This window comes from Ahaetulla prasina, chromosome 5, assembly GCF_028640845.1.
Source record: "Ahaetulla prasina isolate Xishuangbanna chromosome 5, ASM2864084v1, whole genome shotgun sequence".
Classification (NCBI taxonomy): domain Eukaryota; kingdom Metazoa; phylum Chordata; class Lepidosauria; order Squamata; family Colubridae; genus Ahaetulla; species Ahaetulla prasina.
In genome coordinates, this window is record NC_080543.1 from 48,884,682 (window position 1) to 48,906,115 (window position 21,434).

Below are 21,434 nucleotides of genomic sequence, written 5' to 3' on the forward strand. Positions count from 1 at the left end.
GATGAGAAGAAACAAAGATATATGACTACCCTACAAACTAAAAATTGTTTATACCAGTAACATGAACTAGTTTATGTTTCAAAAGCTAACCACACTTCCATGCTGAGTTATTCATAGTGGAAATCAATGTTTTATTAGATTTATATTTAAACAGCATAATAATATTGCTTCTGGGACTCAACTCAACTGAATTTAAGGGATCTGATTTCAGAGAAAAGATGTTAATTATCTACACTTCCAATTCATATTAATTATATATGCCTTCAGGCACATATGTACATATGTATATGCACTTCACAAATGCAGTATGTACTCTGTTTCACAATGAACACAAAATGGCTCCTGGCATCATCTGGTCATAATCAACACAAGTCAAACATGTGGATACATTTAACAACCAGGGAGGGTCATAGCTGGCCTTCAAAACCCAGGATTGCACCACTAAATAGCAGTTCTGCAATTTCTTGCCAATTCTCAGTAAGAAGCTAAAGGAAACACATATGTTAAGCCCCAGTAGGCTCAATGGAACTATGAAACTTAAAAGATCTCTACCTTAAAAAATAAATCAAACAAAACAAGATAAAATTCTCCAGTTCCCTTGTAGTACACAATTACATTATCATTACTCACTGCTGAATCTTTTTGTTGCCAAATTTTGCTAATACTTGTTTTACATGTATTCACAAAATCTCTGAATAATTAGTACAGTGATAATATACAAACAGTAGTGAAAGATAGCAATTGCAACATTTCAACCAGAAGAAGGGAAAAGAGAACTAAACTTCTCTTCCAGCCATGGTAAGACACTTTGTTTCTTTGAAATCTTTTACAGCTAAAATAACATAATGACCAGCATATACAGTGTTCAATTGTTTGTGGGACTACATATTCAAGAAATGTTGTGCAAAGAATTTTTGGGGGGAAAAATGACTGCAGTAATTTAACAATATAAGAACTATTTCATCTATCGCCATCTAATGGCTTAATTTTATTTCATTTTACAATTATATGTCAATTTTCATTACTTAATTTGAAAAAACAATAAGTAAAATTGTTTGTTACTGTAATTTTAATTATCATTTTCTAGATTATATGAATTTTTCTCTGAAACTAAGAGAAAATTATAGCAGTTATATAAATCCACTAGCTGGATACCCATGCTTTGCTACAAAATTATGCGATCGGGCTTGATAAATCGATACTTACAACTTGAAAGTTAATGAGTAGTTACGATCGGCCTCTCCTCTCCCCTTCTCTCCCTCAGCCTTGCCCTACAGAACCCTATCCTATCCTATCCTATCCTATCCTATCCTATCCTATCCTATCCTATCCCCTTTCTCTCCCTCAGGCTTGCCCAACAGAAACCTCTCCTATCCTTCTCTCCCTCAGCCTTTCTCCACAGAAGCCTCCCTATCTATTCCCTTCTCTCCCTCAGCCTTGCCTCACAGAAGCCTCCCCTATCCTATCCTAGCCCCTTCACTCACTCACGCTTGCCCCACAGAGTGCTCTACATTAAAGCTGCTTCCTGCTGTGAAAGTAAAACAAAGTGAAACTCCTCTCCTCTGCTTGTGTTTTGCATTTGGAACATATTTCCTTTCAAGTGGGGAGGGGGATTATGAACTCCTTAACATCAGAGCATATTAATCATAATATAGGAAATACTAATGCTCTGATGGTCATTTCGAACAGTCCTTTCTTAGTGAGCACCTAGAAGCCAAGAGGAACATATGTGGCAAATTTCAAGTTTGTAGGCTTTACGGTCTGGAGATTTTGTGATTACAGCATGAGTGGTTTTTGCATTTATATATATAGATTACTTCTTCCTATAAATTACTTCTTGAAAAATAATAATATATTTTTATTACAATGATTAACCAATATTTTAAATAATTTTTATTAAGAAATTATAAGACTCAGATTAAGTACATAAACATTTTTGATGAAATTAGTAGAAATGTTCAGATTACTAAAATATTCAAAAGATAAAAATACTAGAAAAAATCTTAAAACCGGCAAAATAGTATACAAATTAATGACTAAATTATTGAAATAGTTTAGTTACTGCCTATGTATGTTGTATGTGTCTATGTGCATGCGAGTGTACATACATAAATATAAATATGAGAGTCAGTTTGGTGTAGTAATCAAGGCATCAGACAAGAAACCAGAATTCTAATCTCAATTTAGGCATGAAAGCCAACTGGATGACTCTGGGCCATAGCATCAGGTTTGGGTGACAAGCTAGTCAGTCAATACCTGTTGCAATAATGGATCAATACTTGAACTGGAAAAAAAGCAGACCTTGCACTTGCGGGCAAAAATTTGGCTATATATATTATATAATTATGTTTATATATATATATATATAAACATAAATAAAAAGATCAAGTTTATCATCAAAACTGGTGAGAGTTATAATTCAGTAGAGTTATGAAGATATGAAGATCGGGAATATATGCTGTAGAAAATATATCAAATGAATCTGTTGGATAGATTATCAGGTTCCTCAAGGTTGCACTTATAGTTATACTTTCCTTCTTGTATTTTAGAGGACAAGACATAAAGTAGGCTGCAAATAACTGTACAGGATGTTAGGAAGGTAATATAAAAGAGGTAATTTGCTAGTGTTTCGTTGGTTTCCTTTTTATAGCCTGTTAGTATTGGCTGTATAATTCATCCTGCTGCACCTGGAGAATGAGCATTTATGTAGGTATTCATTCATTCATTCAAAAATGAATACATTACTATGGGAAGCATACATGCAAAAACAGTATATGACAATGTGAGGCAGTAAAGTAGGGGTTACTGTCTGGATTTTGGAAAAGCAGCTACAGCCAAGCATAAATACTTCCCATACCCCATTTCTATTATGCATTCATACATTCCCTCGCAACTTTACTCACAACCTTCCAATCTGGTGTTCCAGCTGCCTGTAATAATTATGTCCAGTCTTTAGAAAGCAAAGTGGCAAATTAATATCAAATATCCACTGCTGCATTGCAGCTTTAGCTCTTGATAATCCCATGGTTACTTTGGTTTTCTTCCAATCTTCCAATTACTTCACTTTCTCTGCCTTGGATTATCACTGGATGCATCATAAATTGGGACTTACCATTTTTTTCTGTTCTCCAAACAGTTCTTAAAAGCCTTTCAAGTTTATGTCCTATCACCAACAAGGATATCTCAGCAGCCCCAAAATCTACATAAAGTGTATTATACTACCTATTTGGCAAAATATTCCTCCTACTAGGTAAAAAGAATCCTCTTATCTTGTCATAGGAGACCACATGGCATCAGTTTCTAGGCTGAATTTATCCAAATGCAACAATGAATTATAAGTGTCTGTTTTTTCCCTTTTCTAGGTTGCTTTCTTTAAACACATACTAGTTCACATTACTGGAAAAATATCTTTCTCAACCCACTTGGGAACCTGCATGTTATACTAATAGATAATTTTGATGCCAAACTTGGCAATAACAGTAAGGCTCTCTTATTTTAATAGCCATATTTTTCCCCATAGGGGCCATCCTAGAGGTCAACTGCACCACTCTAAGGATCAGGATATCACACAGCAGGCTGATATCTATTATGTATTGCCAAAGGACTTAGGCAGTGTTTACTAAATGTAATAGCAGATGGTGACCTTAATGGTGAGCTTACCTACTGGTGGGACCCAAGGATCTAGTAAAATCAATGATGTCCTAACCTCATACAACCTTTTCCATCTAGTATTTTCATTTAAGGTTGAACTATGACCAGATAGTGACCATTCACTGCTATTATTTCACCAGGGTCTTAGTTCTCATCTGACTTTCCTTACTAATTTCACCCAGGTCACGGATAATGACGCAGATATAGTCACTTCTAGAATTAAGATAGTCTTCAAAAATAACACAATCATTTTTTGCCTCAGTCCAGTCTTCAAATTATACAGGTCTTCATTCACAGTTCAAAATCTCCAGAGGCTTATGCTAGATAGAATGCTATATAAAAATCACAGGGTAAATCATAGATCTATGAGCAAACCCTAGAATCTTAGGAGAAACAGAAGAACTGAACAAGACTGCAAACAAGTGACAGCTTTCAAATGTTACAAATAAAACAGCCATCACAGCATTGGGAATTGACTATTAATTCTCAAACGGATATATAAAGATGGAATAAAAAAGAAAAAAATAACACTGATACTTACCATTTAAGAATGACTTTTCCAAGCTACGAGGAATAAATATGTCACTTTTCTGAAAGGATATCTCAACTCCTGAACAAGACAGTCTGTCCAGAAGTAAAGATTCCACCCAAGAAGTAGGTAATTTTTCTGTAAACTAGATAGCTTTCATTTGCTCTTTGTCTCAAGCTATTGAGACAGCATTCCCTCTGGCCACCAGTCTCTCATCTGAAAATTGTTAATCAATCCATTAAAAAACAGGAAAGTTGCCAGTAGTGAAATGATATACTGTCAAACTGCTAAAAAGCAACATCAATTGGAGGTCTTCCCTTCTGGCCTCTGTTTCCATATATTAATAACACATGCCAAATACGAAAGAATGACTCCGGAGGAAGTTGTTTTACTTATTCTTACATCAGAGGTTACTCTGCTTAATTAAGATGTTGCATAGTAATGCAGTCACACAAGGTAGATGCGCAGATATTTCAATTACAAAGGGGTGAGAGAGGGTTGCAGTTTTTTAAACAGCTATTTAACTCAATGGCTATTTTTTTAAATCAAGGCAGGATCTCCTCTCTCCAAATTTAACAATTTTGTGCTTGATTATTTCTTAACTCTGCTTGATTATTTCTTAACCACTTACAAATGGTCTACGGCAGGGGTGTCAAACTCAAGGCCTGGGACCCAGGGCCCAGATCCAGCATGCAGGATGCTTAGATCTGGCCCATGGGAACATCCTGGAAACAGCAAAGGACTGGCCTGTGGTGCCTCTGCCAGAGAAAACAGAGTTCCGTTTTCGCTGGCAGAGGCTTGGAGGAGGCCGTCAGAGTCGAAAACTGAGCTTGGGAGCCCGTTTTTGCTGGCAGTGTGCTCAGGCCACCCAGACACAAGTGACATTGAACTGGCCATGCCCACACTGGCCGTGCCCACCCTGGAACCCTGAGGTTAAACATAACCCTGATTAGGCCTTCAATTAAATCAAGTTTGACACCCCTGGTCTATGGACTCTAGCAGGTTACTATAGGAGGAAAAAGGGCTCACAATACACAAGTCTAAATGATGAGGATTTTTTTCTCCAAAAAATCTTTGATGCCACAAATTTTGTGGCCTCAGTATAAAAAACAAGGAAGCAAGTGGTAAAAAGTTAGCACTTCACTATGATGGAATATTAAAAACCCTGCAGAATTTTTCCTCATTTTGTTTATATTACTGAATGAAAAAAAAACCTATGTTCACTAATTTCACCTTTTTTGTGAAGATTTTTATGGTAGAAACTATGAATAAAAAGAGAAAAGCTTTGCCAAACCCCTCACCCCCAAAAAAAGAAACCATTCAAAGAATATTTTCTTTAACAATCAATTTAAATTCACAATTGCTATGGTATTGTTTGGGGCCAGAATCAAAACAGTACAGTGAGAAACTCAGACCTTTCTACTACCCCTTTCTCCTTGATAAAAGCAAAGTATTAATCATTCTGCTTTAAAGGCTCTTGACTAAAGCTATTCTTTATATTGCACATTGTCACTAATGTGGCCAATGAATAACTCTCAACACTTTTGTTGTTGTTTCTCTGAGTGGACTAACAACAGCTTAGTTTTACTCTTATTCTGTTGAATGGTTTGGAGAAGATGATGAAAAGGAGCACTTCAATAAAACAAAAGTTTTGGAAAGAAAAAGTTAGAACAAAGTAGACATAATGCAGACAACTTGTGATTCATGACTCATACTGTGCCGTTTCCCTTTTCACCCCAATATGCACTTTGATTTTACTACCGATTATGAAGCCAGACCACTGCACTTCTCTTAGCAACCAATATCACATAGAGAAAAAGATGTGTCATTTACTAAAAAGGGAACAGAAGAATTTATGGTCATACAAAGGCAGATACATATTCTCCTACATTTGATTCCAGACAATGATTGATTTAAAAAAATTAAACAGCCAAAAATTTTAGCCAACATTAATTTTAGTTACAGCAACAAAATGACTTTTGAGCAGACATACAATATTCAATTCTTATCCTAGATTATTTTCAAATTAACAAAAATAAATTTGACCTACAAATACCTACAAAAAAACAGAAGCAAACTGCCTTTATTAGCAATATTATCACAAATAGTGGAAAAAAATCCATCCCTGAAGTAGCTGAATCACTTTGAAACATAATACTATTCCTTAGGGAATTCTTTGTTTTGAAGCACCTAATCAAGAGAAAATACAAGTGCTAACATGTATGTCACTGCTTCAGATGTAGCAACTAATAATCATAAATTATAAACAAGATTTAAAACCAGATTCAAATATACTATTCAATGTTCTAGTACTTTAATGCTATCTTTAATTACATTTTGTTTTAAGGGTTTAAAAAAAATGTTGTTTTATATAAAATAAATGGCAAATCATGTTTCCTGTCTGGTTTACCTGGGAGGACTGACAATGCAATAGTATTTTCAACTTTCAGAGGGTAGATCAAGATATAGGAAGGAATGAAACAAATTTAATTTAAGGAAGGAATAATAGAAATGCCAGAAAAGCTCATAATCTCTGCATTAATGTTTGGGCAATAGGGGGATTAATATAATAACTTACACATGGAGTTGTAATGGAGTAAATCTAAGATGGAAAGTAGCCACTACACTAATTGGTTCCACCATCCAGCAAAGATTAGAGTGTTTGAAATTTAAATGAAATAACTGACAGCTAGCAAAGTTCTATTAACTACTCAGGAAAAGTTGCATTGATGTAGAAAGTTTCTTTATAATATACTATTAAGAAACTAGCCATTTCAATTGTGAGTGCTCTACTAGAACCCTCTCTCTAAAGCTACAATAGTGCTACTTTGTGAGAAAAGAGCATTGTCCAAAGGGCACTGAATCTATCCCCTAACTACCTACCAATTAGGTGTGAGAAAATTATGGTTAGCCCTTATGGTCAGAATCTATCACAAAGCATAAAAATCCTCTACCACTCTCAATTAGCAATTATTATTTATTCAGCTTTCATATCACATTTTCTGATTCTTTATGGAATGAATTGGTTACAGATTTTCAAATCATGTATTTGTTGAATCTAAAAAGTATTACTTCAGAATACAGGACTCATGGCTATTCACCAACTCCTCAGTAAGTACAACTTCCTACCTTGCCTGTCAAGTATGTTGACAGTGTTGATGAGTGGAAATGGATAAGCACAAACACTTCCTCCATTAGTACTGAACTGCACAATCAATCAATTTTATAAGCGCTGACTCCCAAACACCACAGTACAATGTCAAATATAGAACTTCTCTGAAGGAATTTGTAAATAAGCACTTAGGAAAAGGCTTTATTTGCCTGCTTCCTCCTTCCACATCAGTTATCCTATTTATCCACCAACATATAGTCCATAATTACCAGTTCCTCAGTGATGTAGCCATTAGAGAGGACTATCATCTTTCCTCTTTTCTGGACTCTTAGACAGCTGTAGGCTTTTTACCAACCTGGACTTTGAGTAGGGGGGAGAAGGTTTATTTGCACACAAAGAGGTCATGAATATTTAATTACCTTTGATTCCCATCATAGGGAATTTGAATATGCAACAATACCCTTCAGATTGATGTCATTTGTCCAGTCCTTATATAATTTATGAACTATATAGTATTTTATGATTTGTACAGATTATAGCGTCAACTGTAAATGAGAAAAAATATGCCCATGTTGGCTATTTCAGATACTGTATCAAAAGGAATTTCAAAAGTAGTTCAGTTAGATCTTGTTCAGCTCAAATCAATCTGTCGTGGATATCCCCTACACTTTAAAAGACAGAGTATTTTCTGGACTATGCCAATTTTTACAGTAGATTTATTCCTAATTTTGATGTACTAATCATACTCTTTACTTGCCCTACAAAACAATAGTTTATTTAAATGGCATTTCAAGACTTTAGCACTTCTCAGTCCTGCCCTCCCATTTTGCATTTTTGCAATCCACTCCAGAGTTCAAGCGAAAATTCTCCTGTAATAATTCCTTACCAGATAGCTCCTTCTAAGATATACACAATTACATCTTTAACAAGAAGCTACTTTACCATGAAGCAAGATTTTTAGAAGTGTGCTACCATTTTTAAGTGCAGAACATTCTACTGAGATCTGAAGTGACAAGAACTTATAAAACTTAACAATTCTATACAACTCACAAAGTGTCAAGTAATAATTAGGAGACCACTGGGATGATTTTGAAATTCAAAAAGGAATTTACCATTCATTAGAGAATCTAAGTTGTTTGACTTCAGTCTAGATTTCAGGTAGTAAGAATTCAATAAATAAATAATAAATAATTTTTAGTCATAATGATATTAGTCTATGGTTTCTTGTTCAAGTCAATTTTTGTCCCTCTTTAGGTATTAATACCACTACTATATTGGGTTTTTCTCAACGCTCTGTGTTCTGTCCCCCACCCAACCACAATCAATTAGAAACGCAAACTGACTAGATATGCCAGCAATTTATTCTTGCTGCAGATAACAATTCTGGCAACGAACCTGTGAGTGCTTGCCAAATCCTCTTATCTATCAGAGCGACTGCAAGTCCGAGCTGGAACAATCCCAAAGTTCAGAAGGAAACAAAACAGAATCCAGGAGCCAAAGCACAGCCAACGTTTTCAACAGTCAATTGTTTGTTCATCACAAGAACTATAGGGCAGCCCCTCCTGCTTTTATATCCTGTGGGGTGCGGCTCCGTGACTCAGCACTCTCTAGGCCTGCCCCACCCTTTCTTTTGATGTTGCCGTCTCTCCTGTCTGTGATACTGGGGGTCCAGCCAGTATCCAGCCTGTGATCCAGCCTGTGATACTGGGGGTCCAGCCAGTGATTGTCAGCAACTGGGTCTTGAGGCATGGCCTGAGAGGGAGGAGATGCAGGAGATAGAGGCCTCATCATCTTCTCCACCTGGCCTACCTCTGGGACTTGGAGCAGAGCCAGAGAAGGAGGCTCTGCAGAGGGAAGCCCTGTTGGCTCTTCCCCCTCGCTCTCTGAGTCACTTTCTGCCAGGAGGCCCGGTTCGGGGGGGGAGGTGGCGCGAAGACACAACACTCTGGCATCTTTCTTGTAGGATAGAATTCACTATATTTTGTAAATTTTGCAAAAGTTAATCCTCAAAACATTTATAATAAGAACTTGATACTGTAATCCATCAGGTAAGGCGTGTTTCCTAATTAAATCTTTTTTTAATATTAAAAAGTTATCTAATATTATAGTCCATTTATAATCAGTTTCTGTTGCTTTGTAATCCTCACTAAATTTTGTTTCTTTAGGTAGTCACCTATTTTCTTCAAAGAAATGCCGCTTGCATTATACATATTGGAAAAATATTTATTTATTTATTTATTTATTTATTTATTTATTTATTTATTTAATTTAATTTAAACTTTTATACCGCCCTTCTCCCGAAGGACTCACGGCGGTGTACAGCCTACATTAAAACAGTTAAATCTACAAACTTAAAATCACAATTAAAAAACTTATTCAGTAAAGGCCGAAATTAAAACCGTCAAATTGACCATATTAAAATACCCACTAAAATTGTTAAAATTTAAAAATTTAAAAATTTAAAATTCAGGCCAGTCCCGCTTGGATAAATAGATAGGTTTTCAATTCCCGGCAAAAGGTCCGAAGGTCGGGTAATTGGCATAAACCGGGGGGAAGTTCGTTCCAGAGAGTAGGTGCTCCAACAGAGAAGGCCCTTCCCCTGGGGGCCGCCAGCCAACATTGCTTGGCGGACGGCACCCTGAGAAGACCCTCTCTGTGAGAGCGCACGGGTCGGTGGGAGGCATGAGGTAACAGCAGGCGGTCCCGTAAGTACCCGGGCCCTAAGCCATGGAGCACTTTAAAGGTGGTAACCAAAACCTTGAAGCGCACCCAAAAGACTGCACAGGTAGCCAGTGCAGACTGCGCAGGAGTGGTGTTACCCGGGAGCAACGTGATGCTCCCTCAACCACCCGCGCAGCTGCATTCTTGACTAACTGGAGTCTCCGAGTGCACTTCAGGGGTAGCCCCATGTAGAGAGCATTGCAATAATCCAGACGAGAAGTGACGAGAGCATGAGTGACCGTGCATAAGGCATCCCGGTCAAGAAAGGGGCGCAACTGGTGAAAAGCTGGTAAAAAGCTCTCCTGGAGATGGCCGTCAAATGATCTTCAAACGACAGCCGTCCATCCAGGAGAATGCCCAAGTTGTGTACCCTTTCTGTTGGGGCCAATGACTCGCCCCCAACAGTCAGCCGCGGTTGCAGCTGACTGTACCGGGGTGCCGGCATCCACAGCCACTCCGTCTTGGATGGATTGAGTCTGAGTCTGTTTCTCCCTATCCAGACCGGTACAGCTGCCAGGCAACGGGACAGCACTTCGACAGCTTCGTTGGGATGGCCCGGGGTGGAAAAGTACAGCTGAGTATCATCAGCGTACAGTTGGTAACTCACCCCGAAGCCACTGATGACCTCGCACAACGGCTTCATATAGATGTTGAACAGAAGAGGCGAGAGAATCGACCCCTGAGGCACCCCACAGGTGAGGCACCTCGCAGTCGATCTCTGCCCCCGTCAACACCGTCTGCGACCGGTCGGAGAGGTAGGAGGAGAACCACCGATAAACGGTGCCTCCCACTCCCAACCCCTCCAACCGGTGCAGCAGGATACCATGGTCGATGGTATCAAAAGCCGATGAGAGATCTAACAGGACCAGGGCAGAGGAACAGCCCCTATCCCTGGCCCTCCAGAGGTCATCCACCAATGCGACCAAAGCTGTCTCCGTGCTATACCCGGACCGGAAGCTGGACTGGAACGGGTCTAGATAGACAGCTTCATCCAGGTACTGGGGGAGCTGCCACGCCACCACACTCTCTACAATCTTCGCCACAAAGCGAAGGTTGGAGACTGGACGGTAATTACCCAAAATAGCTGGGTCCAAGGAAGGCTTCTTGAGGAGGGGTCTCACCACCGCCTCCTTCAAGGCGGCGGGGAAGACCCCCTCCAACAAAGAAGCATTTATAATTCCCCGGAGCCAGCCTCATGTCACCTCCTGGGTGGCCAGCACCAGCCAGGAGGGGTACAGGTCCAGTAAACATGTAGTGGCATGTAACCTCCCCAGCAACCTGTCCACGTCCTCGGGAGCCACAGAATCAAACTCATCCCAAACAACATCAACAAGACACGTCTCAGTCATCTCATCCGGATCATCGCAATCTTGGTCCAAACTATCCCGAAGCTGAGCGATTTTATCGTATAGATAACCACTAAACTCCTCGGCACGTCCCTGCAAGGGGTCATCCCGTCCCCCCTGGTGTAGAAGGGAACGGGTCACCCGAAACAGGGCGGCCGGGCGGTTATCTGCCGACGCAATGAGGGAGGAGGCGTAGGAATGCCTCGCCACCCTCAGTGCCACTAGGTAGGTCTTTGAAAAAGACCTAACTAGTGTCCGATCAGCCTCGGAACGGCTGGACCTCCAAGTACTCTCTAGGCGTCTTCTCCGGCGATGAAGAGCTTTCTGCATGATCACACTATATACCTGTGATGGTGAACCTATGACATGCGTGCTGGAGGTGGCACACAGAGCCATATCTCTGGGCACGCAAGCCATTGCCCATTGCTCTTCCAGGTTCCGGCCACTGTTCAGCTGGTCTTCGTGCACATATGCGCACCAGAAACTGGAAGGCCAGCTGGTCTGTGCACATGCTGGAACCCGGAAGAGCAGCTCCCCGGCGTACGCAGGCGCACCGGGCGGCTGCTCTTCTGGCTTCCAGCATATGCGTGTGCCCACACACGCTCTCCCATTTTGGCACTCAGTACCAAAAACGTTCACCAACACTGCTATATACAGTAGCTTCCTCTTGTAATATCAATATCATTTTTCAAAATCAAATATATATTTTTTTCCAGCAGTAGGACAAGAGTGTGACATACGGAAGCATCTGTCTCTCTGATATCTAGGCCTACATCTGTCATGATGTCTTCTCATGTTTCCTTAGATGCCCAAATAGGTATGAGGGTGTATGAAAAGAGGCAGACAATTCTGTCTGTAGTTTTATGTCAGACCCACCCTACTCATGCCAGTAGAGTATGAATGAAGCCTGATGTTCCTCCTGTTGGCAGGAGACAATTTACACATACCACAAATCTGGATGTGCTATCATTTGACAAATTAAATAGAGACAGAACAGAGATTGGCAATGAGGACAACTAATTTTATGCTGGTGCTGTTTTCTGCCAGTTCAAGGATAGATTGTTAGCACATTAATTCAGTAAAAGGGGAAAAAAGTCTATGTTTCAATTTGGGAGATACTAAAATTGCTGTCACCAAAATGGATGATCTAAAGAGAATCACCATGACACTTTGGTAGAACTATCATTCTAATTCTCCCTCCTTCTTTTTTTAGAGAATTTGGAAATACAAAATCCATATAGCTATATGATAGCAGGAGCAATCAAATTCAAGCCTAGGCCCTTGTTCACCGAATGACAGCTTAAAGGAAGGAAATATTTTTAGAAACCTTCAAAATAGGGGGCCAGTTGCATTCTTACAGAGTACATCAAGGAAAGATTGCACTCTGCAGGTAAGATTCAACTATTTTCAGTTTTTTAAAAGATCAAGAAAATATATGCACAGCTCCAGTTATTTACTTTTTAATGATACAGGAAGAAGCCTCAGTCAAACAGAGTCCTGCTTTTAAAATAAGACTAACTGAACCAGAATAGATTACTTCCAAATTGTCTTAAGGCACAGATAAATAATAATTTAATGCCAGTTATAGCTAATACATATTTTTATTTTGTTTTATTTTAAATACCTCTTCTACCATCATAATAGTCAACGTCAAAATAAAAACAAAGGGGGATGAGTTGTATACAGAATATATATAATTTTTTAAATGTTAAAAGGTTAAACATGTCACATACTTCAAATTAATTAGTCCTAAACTAATTAAACAGAGCTTTAGAACAGTACTTTCAATAACAAAAAGTGATATCCTTTTTTAGTTTTCAATATTTCCACATAAAAATTATCTTAAACGTGATCTGTTCTCCATACGTCCTAAAATTAGGTAAAGAGAACCCATTAACCAAATGAATCAAAAACATTATACTTCATTCATTTATTGAGGAAAATTATCCAAAGCTACATATTTGTATTTAGCAAAAGTATGTGAACCACTATGATTACCAGCTAATTTGAAAGGGAAATTATAGCTGGGTTTTCCAGTCAATGGGATGATAATCAGATGTGAGTATGGGAGGTCCTGCCTTATTTAAAAATCAAAATTCTAGGTATTCATTATCAAATTTTGATTTTCACAGCATAAGAATATGGAAATGTGTCATGGTTCAAAAAAAGAAAAAGGGGATTTCGGAGGACCTCTAAAAAACAGATACTTACCCGGTTGGAAAAGTTTGGAAAACTATTTCAAAAAATCTGGACTCCCATCAGTCTACTGTGAGACAGATTGTGTACAAAAAAAAGTGTGTGTGGGGGGGATTCAGTACCATTTCTACCTTTCCCAGGAATAGTTGACCAACCAAATTTACATCAAGAGCAAGGCATATAATACTCTGGGAAGTCTCAAAGAATCCTAGGATAATTACTTAAGGAACTAAAGGCTTCTCTTGCATTGGCTAATTTCAGTTTTCATCATATTACTATCAAGAGAACACTGAAAAACACTGGTGTGCATGGCAAGATGGAAGGAGAAAGTCTGTACTCTCAAAAAGGAACATTGCTGCCTGTCTATAGATGGAGAACACCATATGGATAAGCCCAACATATTCAAATAATTGTACTATGGACAGGTAAGACCAAAATAGACTATTTGGGCTTGAATGAAAAGTGTTATGCTTGATGAAAGACAAATACTGCATTACAAGATAAGACCCTTATCCCACCTATAAAACCTGGTGGTGGCGGCAATAGGGGGTTTGAGCCTTCTTTACTGCTTCTGGATGAAAACATATTGAACTACAAATTCTGAATTGTACCAGAGAATTCTACAGGAAAATGTCAGGTTTACGGTCTATGAGCTGAAGCTCGAGAGTAAGTAGGTCATGTAACGACCGAAAACGCACAAAATGTATGACCAAAAAATGGTTAAACCAGAAGAAAGTTAATATTTGGAATGGCCAAGTCAAAGTTGTGACCTTTAGAAATGTTGTAGAAGGACCTGAAGTGGCAAGAAAATCCACCTACATCCCTGAATGGAAGTTATTCAGAAAGTAAGAATGGGCTGAAATTCCTATGTAGGAGTGATCAACAGTTATTTGGAAATGTTTAGTTGCTGCCCAAGGGAAAGCACATCAGTTACTCAAAACAAAATTTCACATAACTTTGCCACACAGGTATGAATTCAAATCTCTGCATAAATATTGAAAATTCAAAACTGTTCACACACTACTAGGCACCACTGTACATACAGATGAGATTTCAGAATTCAATTAGCATAGTACCAAGATGTTGATCCAGGTATTCTAAAAAGAATTAATTTGTAAACAGGAAGCAGATTTTTTGTTAAAAAAAAATCTAAATAAATTTAAATTGGAGAAAAAAACATATTTTGGAGGCGGAGGTCTTATAAAATTTCTAAAAATATTAATTGCTTTCAAATTTTGTTTCATTCATCTTTCCAAAAAGTTAAAATGTTGTTTGCATATTTGTTTTCTTCCTCTTTCAAATATACTGCATTAATCTATTGTAATGAACTGGTACAAAATATTATCTTCTACATGGGACATCATCATTTTAGATTCAAATAAAAGTTATATTTTATGAAATGAAATATACTTAATTTTAGAGCACAAAATATGATTTTCCTCAGTGCACTCATGTTGTAGTCAAAATAATAATTATCCAAACTGTTATGTGCTCTATGGCAGGGGTCTCCAACCTTGACAACTTTAAGACCTATGGACTCTGGGAGTTGAAGTCCACAAGTCTTAAAGTTGCCAAGGTTGGAGACTCCTGCTCTATGGCATGGCACATGCTCTTTTTAGTTTTTAGCATTATATTGTTAGCAGTGTAGAAAAGTGCAAGGTTCAGGTTCCAGTTATCAACAAATAGAATCCAAACAGTCTGAGCTATACCACCAGAACGCTACACCTGTTGAAAAAATTATATATTTTGCCCAGTTTTGCAGTAATTTAATTTCTAAGGACTCAGACTGCTCAGAAGCAGACAGAAATTTTATCATTTGAATTTGTCTGAAGTGCAGTATAAAATTATTTCAAAGCTACTATTCTTAAATGTTCACACACAGAGAGCAAGTAAAAATTACATATTAAAACATTAAAAGCTATTAATTTTGTATCCAAAATTTATACTAAACTATATTAAAGTGTTATTATGTCAACTGTGATACAGAAAACTAATAATTTATCTTCTAAGTGAAAGATGATGTATTTTGGGGTGTTTTATACTATTATTATTATTAAAATTATGATTGATTGCACAGTCAGCCAAACACTTAAACTTGATTTGGCATTTTTATCCAATTATTCAATATTTCCCAAAGACCTGGGACAGGCAGATGTTGTTTGATGGTGTTAAAGGTTGATCACAGTCAGCCAGATGTTTAGACTGGATTTGGCATTTTCATTCACCTATCTAAATAAAACCATCAAAAAGCTCTTTGAGGTAGATTAGAACGATTTCAGACATTTAGTCACAAAAATAGATTTATATATGGCTCTGGAACACTAAGTCTCCCAGAGGTCTGCAATGATGCCCACAAGATAATCTACACTCTTCCATGAAGATCATTTCTCCACTAACTTAGCCTTCTTTGTTTTGTTTTTCTCCCAGCCTGTACTGCTCCTTGCCTGCTTGCCATTTCTTTGGGAACTTTGCTGTGCTTGCTTACATTCATTCAAATGGACCATAAAAGGCCTCCAAATTGGTTGGAGAAAAGACCCCTGGTGGCTAAGATTTGCCTGAGCAAAGTCATCTATCAGGGCTCCAAGGAGTAAATGTTGGTAGCAGAAAGATGAAGAAAAAATCAGAAGAGTCAGGTGAATTCTGGGACATAGAAAGGGAAAAGATACGCCCTAGGAAGGGAAAGAAAGGAGCAAGACAGAAAAGAATGGTACTGATTATAACCTTTACCGTTTCTGTGCTATGTGTGTACTTTCTATTCTATTGGGCATACATTTTCCTCCCTTTTTTTTTCTACATGCACATGAGTTTATTTCCAAGGAGAGAGTTGAAAAGTTGTTGGCTGATAGCAGAAACACAAAAAAGTACATATTAAAAAATGAGTTAGGAACAAAAAGAGTTCACATGATTTTTTTTCCAGCAGATTTTTTTATCAGGTTTTTGGGAAGATTTGTTGTAGGTCTCTACCTCTATACCATAATCAGTTATATTGTAATAATGCCCAAGACACTTGTTCAATATTTCAACTTGATATACTACGAGGCACTCTCCCCAATGTACATGCTTACAAGAAAAGCAAGTAATTTTTGATATAGGAAGTTGCACCAATAAACTTATGCCAAATATAAATACTTAATTATACCATAGAGATTGATCCACATTTTTAATGCCATGCCTACATTTCTAATCCAACAAGGGCTTGTCTGCCTTTTAAACCAAATTAATTTTACCTGTAACCCTGAACAAAGTCAAGATGTATATCCACAGAGTTTAACGTCAGTGTTTCTCAACATACATGTATTTTTGTATTCTATATTATTTCTCTCCACATGGACCAATGAGTATGCTAGTCTCTTCTGCTTAAAAAAAAATTAAAGAGCTTCAAGTTATGATCTCCATGGAAGAAAACTTGAATAAATTATGCTCTGCTGATGTCCTTCCAGCAAGCTGGTTAATTGCATTTGTTTCCTATATCTCTAAACAGCCTGGTACATTAATTACATTCTGTAACACCAGGCTCCTGTGATTCATTCTGTCACTTCCACTGAGCACTTTAATTGTATTCTTCTTAGCTACCTACAATTTTAAGCACTGACTAATAAGTACATTTCTTGTGGCTTGATACCCTCACATTTGATGTATATTTTCAGTGTGTGCCTTATGCAAAGTGGAATGCTTCTTTGGAAAACGTATGCATTATATAACCATAATAAATTGTTGCATATCCTCCACTCTTAATAGAGTTTTTTTGCTGCCTTCAGTGTTGATGGGGTGTGGTGGGAAAGAGGCATAGGTACTTATAATGCCCGTAACTGCACACCATAATTGTAGGCAATATAATATACTCCTTTGTTTACAAGAGAACCTTATTGTTGACATAGATATCTAAAATGTTTTAGCACCAGTTTCCTGCTAGAACCAAGTTTGCTTCCACAATCTGTCCCTAATGCTAAACATCTCAGATTTATGAATTAAAATAAAAATTAACTCAAATCTATAAAAAAAATACAACCTAATGCCAAATAGGGCAACAGCACTAAACCTGGAAGCATTTCATGCCTTACCAGGACTATTCAAATAAATAATTAGTATTAATGCTTATCATGTGAGCATATGCATAAATTCTGAAATTTGCAGACTACACTGGAGTGGGGGTGTGGGTATGTGACTGTATGAATCCATGCCAATCCTCGTTTTTGTTAAAAAAGATTATTCCATGACACCCACTTCTCATCTATATGTATACAGTTATAATTTAAGACAATCTTTTCACTCAGTTCTCTCCTTTCCAACACTGTAAATACAATATGTTTAAATTCCCACATAACATCTTATAGATTTAGTAATCAGAACATTTTAGGTTTACTTTAAGGATGCTAGGCAAGTTGAACAAAGGACAAAACCCCATGCAATGAGCACTGGCTTTACAGCAAAGGAGACACCTACAGCACCTGTTCAAAAATCCCCATTGTCTTTTGAAGACTGAAAGCTGAGCTACTTTCTGTGGAGGAAGCTGGCTATAATATTCTTCTGCAGTTCGAGATTCTACAGATGTATCACTTTTATCCTTCCCTCCAAGTTTATATACTTTCTACTAAGCTGAAGACATATTTATTTCATACCTTTCAGCACATTCCATATGGTTTCTGAATTTCCATGCATGCATGGGCTACAGGCAGCAAACTCACAATGTCATCCTTCCAAATTTATTTAGTCCTTCTCTAGAACTGAAAGCACAATACTCTGATCAGTCATCTTTCCACTCTGAAAGTTCCCCATGAGACAAAAATAGCAACAATCAATTTCTATTGATGAGATGTACAAATGTATTAGCCAGGTTGCTCCTTGTCCACGCTCTTCATACTTAACATTCATAAAGTTTGAACGATGATTTGCCTGAGCACACCATAAGAACATTTTTTTTGGCGTTAGAATTGCATCCTTATCTATTATTTCCTTCCAATAGTCTTTACAAGACTATCAACACCACACTGGATTTGCAGCCTAAAATCCTACTGTTTTCTTTTCCGTGGTCTCCTTCAAATCAGGCTGGCAAGGAATCCAGAGAAATGACAGCGAAACTTACCATCAACTTGAAAATGGACAAATCCGAAAAGCAGGACAGCCGTCAGCAGCCCCATTTTAGCATATTCAAAGGCAATCCAATTCCAGGAAGAACCAGAGAAAAAGTAGCCGTCCCCAAAGTGCAAAAACTTGGTGTCCCCCCCACCTCACCCCCTGGGAGCTATAGATATGTTCAAAGGCAGCGAAGAGGAAAAGGCTTGAATGGGACAGTGCCACCCCCGTGAAGATCAGCCGCGTGGGGGAGGGAAAAAATGCGAGGGCAGGCAATCTCCACCGCCCTGGTTTTCCTTTCCGAAATTCCCACCAATCCAGCCGAGGCAAATAAATTGTTCAAGCGTGGCTAAGACTCTCCGCTGCAGCCAAAAGGCAACGGATTTCTTGAGCAAAGAGAGGTTTCTTTTCTTAGAAAGTCTCCCCCCTCCCTCAAAGTTCCTGGCACTCCGGAGAGAAGGCGGGGAAGGAGGTCGAAAATCATGGGCTTAATTTAAGTCTGCTGCTTCTCATTTTTCCTCCCCGAAATCATTTCAAGCTGCAGCCTGGCTTCCTTTAACTTCCATAAGAGGAAGGGCTGTACAACATCTCCCCCTAGAACTCGCAATGTAAAACAAAACCCTACGACGCCCACCTTCCCAGAGGCAACAAACTGCTTAAGAACTCCCAACGAGTGGCTGGGCTGGAAGAGGCGAAGAGTATTGGAGGCGGTTGCTCTTGCCGCTGATGAGAACGCCGCCGCCGCCGCCTTTTGCGAAGGGAGAAGGTTCCCCGCTGGGAAGGAACCGAGCGAGGCGGCAAGCGCCAGGCGCAGCGGGGTGTTTGTGTCTGTGAGCAGCACACTCCAGTTGCAGCTTGCCCGGGCGGCTTTTCCCCAGCCTCAGCTCGTCTTCCTCCTCTCCTGTGGTAGCTCAGGAGACCCGAGAGCGAGGGGGGGAAAAAGAAAAGGAAAAACAGCAGTTTTCCCTTCTAATCAGAGAAGGAAGGGAAGGGCTGGGTGGGGTGTGCACTACACGACCGCGAAACACCACACCCACTCTCGGGTTCGCTCTGGGACCACGATGGGAGGGAGAGAAAAAGACAACTGAGATAGCTGAGAGATTAAGGCGAAGGCGAAGGCTACAGCCTCCTTTTCTCGCCTCCCAGACCTTTCCCTCTTTACCGGTGGCTATAGGTAGCATTATCATGATTGCCCCTGCTGCTTCTCGTTTAATGGGCAGGTAATTTTCTCACTGAGTGATTTCATGCAAGTTGCTTGTCTAATTATTCATTTTTACTTGCCTCTTTCTCTCACAGAGAGTCCTTTGAAGAAAGGTACTATTTTGATGGCTTCCCTTCACAGTTTCATGTGGTCCAGGCAAAGAAATGGGCCAGGGCTTCCTAGCTAATTTCACTGGTTAATTTTAAATCTGCAATTTAAAAAGTAGATAAAGGCATATTGCACATGGACCCTTCTTCCAAAGCTTTCAAGTATGTGCTAAAATAATCCTAACGTTTTAATTGTAAATATATTTGTTTGTATGCATTTCATCAATTTGACCATTTTTCAAAACTTCATTTTCCAAAAGAAACTATAAAAAACAATAAAAGGTGCCACTTTCAAAATGTTAGTTAATAGCGGTAAAATGTTCAATTAAACATTTAACACCCTTCAGTTTTCCTTTTCCAAATTGTATAGATGATGAAAGGTAATCTTTGATCTCAAGATCCAGGGCCCCAGCGCTGGATCTGACATTGTACTTGAAAACACATACTTTGATATTTGTCAAGACCCTGGTCCTTCCAATTTTGTTACTTTAATTTTTTTAAATAGTAGATAGATTGCAGAATCAGTTCGAAAGACAATTGATAAATATATTTTGAGAAATGGGCCAGTGTAGCATACTGTTTGAGATGCTGGACTGCCACCAGAGAGGCCAAGTTCTAGTCTTCAGGCAAGAGGTTCAACCTAGGTGCCAGTAACACAAGGTAGACTGGATTGGGAAAGGTTAAAATTACTTTTATTGAGATTGACAAAAAAAATATATAATCTTGCAACTCGGATTGTGTTATCCTTATTCTTCAGTGAATCAGGGAGGTATCTTCCTGAGTTGCTTCCAGATATTATCTCATTCTGCACTTAAGGAATGTTTACATCCTTTTGCCTAGGTAATGTTTCCTACATATTTCCATCAAGATCTTTTTTTTTAATTGTCTGTACTGGATGATTTATCTTAGCCAAAACTACTTGCAAAGATTATATATATTTTTGTCAATCTCAATAAAAGTAATTTTGGTCACTTATGAGAAAATAAGGTATATTGAACATTTTAGCTTTTCAAAAGTTACAATTGCATTGCTAATTTTTGCCAATTTTTTTTGCTTATTCATTTTTTCCAGTATACAGTAAATTTAAAGTGAGTTAAATTTTAAAAGTACACTATATATATGAACATAGGCATATTTTCATTTCATTCAGAAATGAAGATTTTTTTATAAAAATCATTCTCTTTCTTACCTAAACAAAATATTAAATATTATTTTAAATGTTAACTTATTTTAATTTTCAAAAATATGAGATGCTGTGAGGGGAATGTGAGGCAAAATACTATGTGTGATATTTCTAATATTTTTGCTGTGCTAGAACATTGAAACTGGAAGTAATTAATTAAATTGGTTATTGCTCATTGGTCACTGCTAGCAAAGCTAAGTGGATCTGACACTGTTATAGAATGTAAGTATCTTCCAGTCATAAAGCTATATTTCTTAGAATTTCTCCATTTAAACAAGTGTTTCAAGCTTTAAATCCTAAGGCTTGCACTTAACC

General features: G+C 38.2%; 1 protein-coding gene and 1 long non-coding RNA gene across 7 annotated transcripts in view; one reads left to right on the forward strand and one right to left on the reverse strand.

Annotated features, from left to right (window-relative positions):
• ROBO2 (roundabout guidance receptor 2) overlaps nt 1-21,434 on the reverse strand; it is a 668,594-nt gene that overhangs the window by 410,648 nt on the left and 236,512 nt on the right. Inside the window, exons 1-2 of one of the 6 annotated variants that reach the window (XM_058184863.1) lie at nt 18,639-18,675; nt 18,175-18,279 (exon numbers count right to left, since the gene is read on the reverse strand). The exons of 3 other annotated variants lie outside the window; for them this stretch is intronic. In XM_058184863.1, coding sequence (XP_058040846.1) covers nt 18,175-18,214 — 40 coding nt within the window. In that variant the 5' untranslated portion in view covers nt 18,215-18,279; nt 18,639-18,675. Of the gene's footprint in view, nt 1-18,174; nt 18,280-18,638; nt 19,560-21,434 lie in introns of those variants that run through there. 2 more of the 6 variants (XM_058184862.1, XM_058184865.1) reach the window with 2 other exon arrangements.
• Nucleotides 709-17,112, forward strand: LOC131199274 (uncharacterized). Its single transcript, XR_009155314.1, has 3 exons — nt 709-798; nt 13,817-13,980; nt 15,983-17,112. It is a non-coding gene; the product is annotated as an uncharacterized LOC131199274 (long non-coding RNA).